We start from the raw sequence: 9893 nt of genomic DNA on the forward strand, positions 1-9893 counted from the left end.
ACTTCTCCATGTTATTTGTGTGATTTGGCATCTATTTACGATCTTATGATCGTAGATTCTCTATAGCTACTACAATTTTTGGGATACTTCACATCTAACTATGAGCCCAAATGTTCTTAGAGTTGATGGAGGAGAAATTGCAACTATCAGGAGGGCATTAGGATCGAATAGAATTAAGTTCCAGAAGGATTGCAAATATGTTGTTCTATATCATGAGTTAATAAATGGACATGTCTGGATTCAATAGAGAAGGTTCATACCGGTGATGACACGGAAATGTCAATTGTATGGGCATCAGGTTTAATATTAGGTGGTTTGGGAGACAAGAAGTGAATACAGTACTGTAAGTATTAGATTATTTTTCTCCATAGTTAAAGGTTTCTTGCGGACTCTAGAGCATGAATTGGATAAATAAAGCAAGTCAGATACAAAATGCTGAGGCCTTTCCAGAAGCAACACACCGGTGCGCCTTTCATAACTTTTTATTGCCGCTGTCATAAATTAAAGGGAATGGGAATGGTTAAGGATTATGGGCTGATCCATGCAATACCCTTTTGGCTTTGTGTAGAGTAAAATCTTTAGTTTCTGCCGACTGGGGCAACTTTCGAAAACTGGATATACGAATAGAAGTTTTCTTTCTGTATATTAAACTTCTGCACTTATTTGAAGTGATATATGTGCCTATCTGAAAGGTTTTTCTTCTTAACTGTTGACTCTCAGTCTTGTTCTTTTGTGCCAAAATGGTTAAACCAGAGTAAGAGGGATCTGATTCCTGATAGTAACTGCTAGAAGGAAAAAAAGATGGTTCTAGACCTTTAGAAAGAGAGCAATGGTAAGATTAATAATCATTATTCACAATTTCACAGAATCAGAAATTATTAATAGAAGTAAAGAAGAAACAAGCAAGATATGCCAAGATCAAACACTAGTTCCCTTTGGTATATTATGATTCATGAAGTATGCATAAATAAGTTCATCTGGGATTGAAAGTAATCAAGTGTATTCTGATGTTGGAAACTGAATTTAGTGTGAGTTAAATTGGTTTATTGTGTCGTAAAGCTAATACACTAAGAAAAATGGTCATGAAATCAAATGTAAATCACTGCAGAATATTTCCAAGCTTTCAAGCACATCATAAAGTTATACTATTGAGGTAAAACCTTTTAATAGCTTTCTATTACGGATTTCACGGTATGGGAGTCAATGGAAAATTGTTAAATGTTACTACTAGTAAGACTTTGGCATTCTTAATCATATTTATTATCCATTCTATGAAAACAGTGGATTGTGTAGATCAGTCCATGTAATAACATTTAGATAGTTCTCCACAGCTTCTTAAGTCCCTCCATACACCAGCTTTCTGCACAAATAGCTTCTTGCTTTTTCCTTGCTTATCCATCTTTCCGGAAACAATTATTGAACGTACATGTGCATAGCATATTGTGATATCTTGCACTCATGTGGAGAAATCCTTGATGGAACTTTTTCCCTTTTGTTGTGTTTGTTGTGAATCTTGCTTCCCTCTGTCAAAACCTTTTGTTAGTTGCATCAAAGCGGCTCTCCATCCTCAGAATAAGCCTTTGATTTTTCTAATAGAACCTAAAGTCTTACGTTAACCATAACAACTTGGTATGCATTCTTTATGCTGATATCTAGCGAAATGGTTTAATCAGATTCATTATACACTGTTCTGTTTCACAGTTATTCGAGTGAGAATTTCAATTGTCAATTTTGAGCTGATTTTTCTCTTCTCGGTTCTCTCTTCAGACCAGTAGAGGTACTCTTTTTCACACCTTAATGATAAAACTTAGTGAGAGGCATTTTAACACTGACAGTAACTGCTGGAAGGAGAAAATAAACTGAAAATTAATTAGTTTGGATGAGGCAAAGTGAGGAAATATTGATGCTATCATGAATAAGAAAAATGAAGAGAAAAAAGGTTCAGGAAGAAAACAACATCAGTAGTTGAATAGTAAATAGATATCATATCCCACAAAGATCACAAACTAGTTTCTTTATTTGTACTCTTAAATTTATATTATATGTAGAAAGATTTAAGATTTGTGCACTTTTAATTTTATGAAGTATAGTTTGTCTAAGCAACTAGTGGGTACATCATGTGTTATCTTACACATTTGCGCATAGACTATCTAGCACTCGCCAAAGTCTTGGAATTTCAAATTTTTTCACAGCAGGTTAACATACTAGAAATTAGACTGGGCTGATATCCTTAGGTTTATGAATTATTATATCCTTCCTATTCCATACCAGGATCCAATAAGTATTACTGTACTACAGATTGTGGTCTCTTAATTGCTGGAGGCTACCGAGTTGACCTTGCTTATAATAGCTGAGTTTAGGGGCGTAGCTAGGTTCACGGATGGAGGGCCTCCCCCCCCACCCCACGAGGAAAAAGAAAGAAAGAAAAGGAGCTCCCATGGACTTCATATGATGAGGATTGTTAGCTTTGATTAGCTTCTTAAAAAATCTCTTAAGATGGCCTTCTCACAAATTAGTTGAGCTGACAAATCAAAGCCTGATGTGTATAAATAAAGGTCCAACATGTATAATTGCTAGTTTGCTATCAATTAGGCCCCCATCTATCACCGAAGGCCCAACTACTCTTAAACCCAAAAAAAAAGTTTGGAGAATGGGGTAGTTCGACACATAAAAGTAAAGAGAGGGGTTTCTTAATTGGTCAATAGACCTTATCTCTGAATTTTTTTTGACTCCTTTAGTTGTTTTTTAATTTAACAAATAGACCTCCTGAAGGTAAAAGAGTCAAAGAATTCACTCACAGGGGAAAATAGTAGAATAGGGGTCTATCCGCAATTTAGTGATAAACTGATAATATAAGAGGTCTATCCACAACTAAGCTAATTTTAGTTCTTAGACATCATCACCATCTTGAAATTTTAGGAGAGCATAGGAGAATTTGAGATACTAGTTTACTTCAGTTTGATCTCATTAATGAAATAAAATAAAAAAGAAGGCACTTATTTATCTTAGATTCTTGGCCCTCTAAGATAAAATTCTGGTCCGCCAATGCCTGAATTTAAATTTGTCCTCCTTTTATATAGGATGTACAAAATCATATAGATTCTCACAGATTAGCTACAGACTCACTTATTGCTGGATCTTGGACACTATTTAGTGTTCTCACATATGATAGTACGTGAAAATGCTCAAGTTAGTGAACCCTATGTTACATAGACACGGGTACAGTGTGGGAATGAGTAGGGAGCACAATATGTTTGCAAAAGGTATGGTATAGAGACACGACTTTATGTATGTGCGAGCGTATTGAAGTGATTTACATCAGATCCGTATTGTTTTTTCATTTGCATGTTATAATAAATTAAAAATTTCCATAAAATTTTATGTTTCTTTTATTATGTAGATTATAAATAGAAAAGTGCTCACTTTTACCTATACCCAAAAGACCCTTTAAAGTAATAGTTCCAAATTGTGTACGGGCTGAAATGACCCCGATCAGTATCCAACGAATTCTAAGAAGTGTATGTGAAGTGTAAAATATACCTTCAAGGCATGTATGATGAGCGCTTTTAAATAAAAGATGCGTTATAGAAATACACGTCTTGATACATGTATCCATATATCTAAGGAGCATCTAAGACGGTGTTTGGTAGGGGTTTCAGAGCGTCAGACATGTGTATACTTTAGAATAGAAGTACCCATGCTAAACATATTGAAACTTATCTAAATTTCATGAATTATCAAACTAAGGATCTCACAGCTTTGTTAAGTAGTTTTATTTTCAAATATTTGTTTTTGTTAAAATTAAAGCTTCAGGCAAATGAATTTTGATAATATCAATCTAAGAGAACCAAAACTACAAACATCAATTTTAAATAGGGAATCAATACCAACATGGATTCCAATATTTAAAACCTTACCTGTATTTCTTTTAAAGGATGTCTGGTTGACCCTTTATTTATTTTTTGGGTTGGGTGTGTGTGTGTGTGTGTGTGTGACATCCATTTAACGCCCGCTAGTTATTCACGTAATACTTTAATGAAGGGATAAGATGTCTGGAGATTGTTAGGAACTTACTTTTTAGGGCTATCTTTGTTAGGAACTTAGGGCTATCTTGTATCAACTATCAAGGATTGTGGATTGTATTTTATATCATCTTATAATCCTGTTGGCTTGATGTCAGCCTTATAGGAATCTCTTCATTTGTAAGAAGGAGAAAGAGTATTTGCTTGTCTTGTACCAACAGTTTATCAAAAAGACCACCCTTGTGATTGCTTTTGTCATTATCCTAGTGTCGATGATGATGGTTATTATCTTGTTTCAGGTACAAGCTGGACCATCTGCTGCACGAGCTGTAACTGGTCATGCACAAGAATTCAGCTCACAGCCTTCCTACTCAAGAATTAAGGGTTTAAAAGGTATGTGTAATGTTTCCTAATATTTCAAGGTTGCACACATTTTGCATTGTCATGTTTATCTATTCTGATTGACACTCATAAAGGATTGCACTTCAACTAAGGGAAACATTTAACTGCTCCTTTGCACACTGGAAATAAGTTAGATGGGATCATACCGATCATAGACATGGTAAAAAATAAGCGTTATTATTCATAGTGTGAATGATGTTGATAGTTGAATGTGTAGACGTGTGCTCATTCATGTAAAGACAGACATTTCTTGCATTTTTTGTTCAGATGTGTGTGCCTGCACAACCACTTACATGTTTTATAGGTCCGTTTTTTCTGTGGTTTTGGAGTTTTTGGTGTGTGTGTGTGTGTGTTTACTCGTGCACATGGGTTTGTGTTTTGGTATCTCTGTGTGAGCATGTTGTCTGCTTGCGATTGCGTACAAATACATGCTTGTGTTTAATTGATGAATGAAAGCAGGCCTAGCCCATCAATGTTATGGATACTGTATCATACTGGCTCTTGATTGTTGTTTATGCATCCATTAATTTAACAAAAGATTTCACTTCCATCTTAAGTTTGCTTATGCCTTTGTTCTTCAGATGCTTTTCTGAGAATAATTCCAACACCGTAAGAAAAAGATGGCATGGCCGAAATTGTTGGATTATCATTTGTTGTCATACATTGTATGAATTTTTATAATTTGGTGAGAATGACTCTTCACCATCACCTTCAGGTTTTTCTTTATGCTTGGTGATGTCCAAATAAATTATCTGCTGCCACATGCCTGTTAAGGTTGATGCACCTTGAAAACCGTATGGACAAAAAGTTTAATGGTAGAGAATTTCCTGGTGTGCACATAATGATCGCAGATTGAATGTCTTTTATTGTCCTAAAGCTATTTGATTTGTAACCTAAATGCCTAAATTTTAGGTTTCTTGACTCTCGAACTTCAGTCCACTATATGTTAAAAGGGTTGAGGCGTATAGAACAGTGACCATAGTAGACTACAGTAAATATCTAAGTTGCATGGAAACGGGTGTGGGTACCCATATGCGTACGAAACATGACGAATTCATAAAAGTGGGGTACAGGGATGTGGCTACATTTATGTATATTTATATATTTATATGTATCAAACTTTATTTTTTTCATTTTGTTTTAATCAATTGCTTGAGAAGAATCTTTACTGTAAGTTTCTAATCATAGAAGCATGTTAGTAGAGAAGGCAAAGTTTTTGTTGAGCATACTTGTACATCAAACCCTTTTACTAATCAGGATGAGTAACTATTGTGCTCCAATATCTTGAACAATTTTTGTTGACAGTATTTGAAAGCTTATAAAGAAACATCAACTTATATCCTGCAGATTTCTCAAATGCTAAAGCATTCCAAGAGCCAGATATTTGGTGAAAAACAAAATTTAAACCTTAACCAACAAAATGACTATCAAATGTGAGATATCATGGCTGCATCTATTTCCCCCTCCTGTCCATGCACTGTATCTCCTGCTTGTTGCATCCCCCTTGTTTTTCACTCATGAGATTGTAGTTTTCTGGATATTTATTGTTTTGTAAATTTCCAATTTGAGCATTAAATATGCGCAATTCCCCATTTTCCTTGGTCTAAAGATCCAATATTAGTAAAATGTGAAACTGGTCATTCATAACTGGCTAAATAAGATCTGTTTATAGTTTGAAGAAGCACTAGCTGTGCTAAATTTGAAGGCTGGATGTTACTTGACATATTGTGTTGGTTTTTCGGATGTATCCAACTTTTACATAGGGATATCATTATATTAAAGCAAAAAACTTCACTATCAGCTGCCAGCTTGATTAATTCAGTACTAGAAATACATTAAATTTCTACAATCGCATAGGCCTTGGACCCTTGTCAAATTACACACCTCTGAACTACTCATCATGTGCACTTGTTGTTTAGGTTCATGCCTCTGAATTATTAAGAGCCAGGGCTTGGGGTCATTTGGTGATTCCCTTGTGTGAAGCAGGCAAATATTGCTCTTTATTTATAGTTTCAATTTTGTTTCTTCCTCTGCTTTCTGATCAATGGCTCCTGTAATTTATATGGTAAATTTACCTGGAAACTTTGGGTTTTTAGCAAATATGCAGGATCCATTTGCTGCAAATTCAAATTTATATACTATTTCTTTATTGTTTGTGCACACAAACGAGCATATTGCCGTAGGAGTGTAGTCATCATTTACAGCGCTCTAATCATTATGGCAATATGCAGAGGATGAGGAGAGAGAGCAACTTGCAAAGGAGGTCGCTAAGGATTGGAGCACTGGTAAACTTCGTTGATTTACGATCTATAGCTTGTTTCTTTTTTTCTTTTTATTTTCTGTTGCTGTGAATTTTTCTAAATTGAGGTGTATGCATATTAATTTTATAGTGTTTTCCTGCAGTTTTTGAGCGAAGTATAAACACCCTTTTCCTCACTGAAATGGTTCGAGGTCTGAGTCTGACACTGAAATATTTTTTCGAGAGGAAAGTTACAGTAAGTTTTATCCTATACTCTCTTGATACTACTCTTATTTTGCCAGGTTTTTTTAATCTATCTGTGCTTTCACAGATAAATTACCCCTTTGAGAAAGGCCCTCTAAGTCCTAGGTTCCGTGGGGAACATGCATTACGGCGTTATCCAACTGGTGAGGAGCGCTGCATTGCTTGCAAGCTATGTGAAGCGGTAGGATTTATATATATTTATGCACAGGATTACCTTGAGATATAGTTAGCATTTTCTGGTTTTATAACACAGTATAAGATGCTTGATAAATCGACCACCAATATTTCTTCACATACGACAAAGAAGAAAAAACTTTTGTTCTCATCAATGAATATTTTTTCCAACGTTAAGATATGCCCAGCACAAGCAATCACGATTGAAGCAGAAGAGCGAGAAGATGGCAGTCGTCGAACTACAAGGTACATCCGTTTCTGATACCTTTATATCGATCTAGATTCTATAGTTTGTACTGTCTGTTGAGCTATTGTTGAATGCACAGGTATGACATTGATATGACCAAGTGCATCTATTGCGGGTTCTGCCAGGAGGCATGCCCTGTAGATGCCATTGTTGAGGGTCCAAACTTCGAATTTGCCACAGAAACCCATGAGGTAATAAAAGTAATCCGTTATTATGCTCTTAATTTACCTGAACCAGTGGGCATGTTTGTTTCACTAAAATATTCCGGAGGCCATATGGAAAACCTCTGACATTGTCAGTTTTGGAATTCTCTGTTGAAACTTTCCTATTTTTGTGTTTGTTTCACAAAGCAATGACAGCAAAACTTTCCTATTCTTGAGTTTTGGGCAGAAAACAATTTTACTGTAGAAGATCGGGATTAGGGTTGGAAACGGTGGACATGTGAAATTTGTTAATTAAATATTAGGGTATTGAGGGTGGGTTTCGTTTCCTATTTTTTGTGATTGAAACAAACAATAGATTACAATTCCACTCAAATTCCACCCTTTATTTCATACCAAAACAAACACGGGAAAGCATCTCGAGGAAATGCATGGAAAACTATGGAAATTTATATCCTTTTACTATGTTTTTAGGAAATGAAACAAACAGACCCGTAACTGTTCCATCATTTGCAGGAGTTGCTGTATGACAAGGAGAAACTGCTCGAAAATGGCGACAGATGGGAGACCGAGATCGCAGAGAACCTCAGATCTGAAAGCCTGTATCGTTAATCTTTTATCCATCAGTATTGAGGATTGAGCTACATTTGCTTTGTTTTGTCTAGCCCAAGACCCAATCTCCAAATAAGGCAACCCTGCTTACAGTGCATATTTCTTTGTTCTTGTTCAAGGTTCATGTGCCTGATACATTTTCTGTAACAAAATTATCTATTTCCTTTCTATTTCTAGAAACAAAGACATAGGTTTTCCAATTCCTGTTGTTGTTGTTGGCAATTCTTGTGATTTAAGCGATCGTTAATGTTTTCCGTTCTCTAATTCTCCTGGAGGAGATCGGGTTGTGCTTATGCTGTCTTCCAACAATTGTTAGATGTTGAGGTGAGATTTTTGGTATTTATGAGGCGTGGCAGTATAATTTTTAGTTCCAAACTTATGGAGGTGAAGGGGAGGTGTTAGGGTTTTCCCGTTTGCAGTTCAGTTTAGTCGTAACCACGACTTGCTTTTGCTGCGCTTTAGTTTGCACAGTCGCCGGCCGGGACCTATTTACATCTGTTAATATCAGTTGCAGTGAAACAAAATACAAGTAACTAAAGTAATCCAAAGACGTGCAACTGTAATTTTAAGTCTTTCAATTTTAAGTCTTTCACTTGGTATGTTGTCAATCGACGCCTACAATAGGGACTAGGGCTGCATTCGGCCCGGATATGACTCGGACATGACACATATCACATCCCTATCCGTTTATCCATTTCGGGTATGGATACAGATATATCTCGGTAAGGAAAATTTATACCTATATCTGCTAAAATCGGATGCAGATACGGACATACGTGCGGATATATAAGCGGATATTGATGTAGATACAAAATGAATATGGGAAAACTAGAAGTATGGATAAAAAAAATAATTAATGTGATACAAAAGAGTTCATTAATATGTTCATTATATCTGAAAAGCTAAGATTAGACATCTTGATCATCAAAATTGACTTCAAATTCATAATCTACAGAGTAAACCTATGGTAACAATATGACTAATATGTTTTCGGATATTTTGGATACAGACCAGGATATTTCACTACAAAACCATATCCGTGACTTGTCAGTTATAGATTTGAGTAACCTAATTGTATCCTAACGGATACGGTTACGAATATTTCCTCGGATACTGATTTGGTTTAGCACCCCTAATAGGAACCCAAACAAATCCTTTGTTGAACGCGAATCCTGTACACACCATCTCTAAGAGCATCTCCAACCGAGCGTTAAATCACCAAGATGACGCAAACCTTACACTAAATCCCCCTCCAATCGAGCGCTAAATCCAGCGTTATTTTGATGAGGTGCTACAGTAGTGCACCAGATTTGGTGCAGCACTGTAGCTTTGGCGCATCAATTTTTTGGTTTTTTTTTGCTTTTTATTTTTAAAAAAACCCCCAATGTCCCGGACGAGCTCTTCTCCATCCTTCAACAGGCAAGAAAGAATCGGTGTTGCTTCAAGCCTACGAGCAGAGGAAGGAGGCTCAGCATGTTGTGGATTTGGTCTTGAGGTTTCTTGGGTTTGAGAAAAGGAAGGTTGAAGAGGAGGAGAAGAAATTGGGGGATTTGGGTTTGAGAATTATTTTTATATTTGTATTTTATTCATAAAATATATTATTATAATTAATTATATGTAATGTATTATATAAATATATAATATATAATTTGTTAAATATTTAAAATAGGTAAAAAATTTAGAAGATAAGAATCATAAAAGAAATATTATTTTTTGGTGTAAAATTTGGTGTAATGGGTTAGAGATGGAATAGTGATTTGGTGTAAAAACTA

General features: G+C 35.6%; 1 protein-coding gene across 1 annotated transcript; it reads left to right on the forward strand.

The window, feature by feature from the left end:
* On the forward strand, nt 4322-8385 carry LOC109848024 (NADH dehydrogenase [ubiquinone] iron-sulfur protein 8-A, mitochondrial). The gene is made up of 7 exons (XM_020417285.1): nt 4322-4415; nt 6656-6709; nt 6828-6919; nt 6995-7108; nt 7280-7347; nt 7428-7539; nt 8026-8385. Exons 3-7 carry the CDS (start codon nt 6866-6868, stop codon nt 8119-8121), a joined length of 444 nt encoding a protein of 147 aa, XP_020272874.1. The 5' UTR covers nt 4322-4415; nt 6656-6709; nt 6828-6865; the 3' UTR covers nt 8122-8385.

Source organism: Asparagus officinalis, chromosome 7, assembly GCF_001876935.1.
Source record: "Asparagus officinalis chromosome 7, Aspof.V1, whole genome shotgun sequence".
Taxonomy (NCBI): domain Eukaryota; kingdom Viridiplantae; phylum Streptophyta; class Magnoliopsida; order Asparagales; family Asparagaceae; genus Asparagus; species Asparagus officinalis.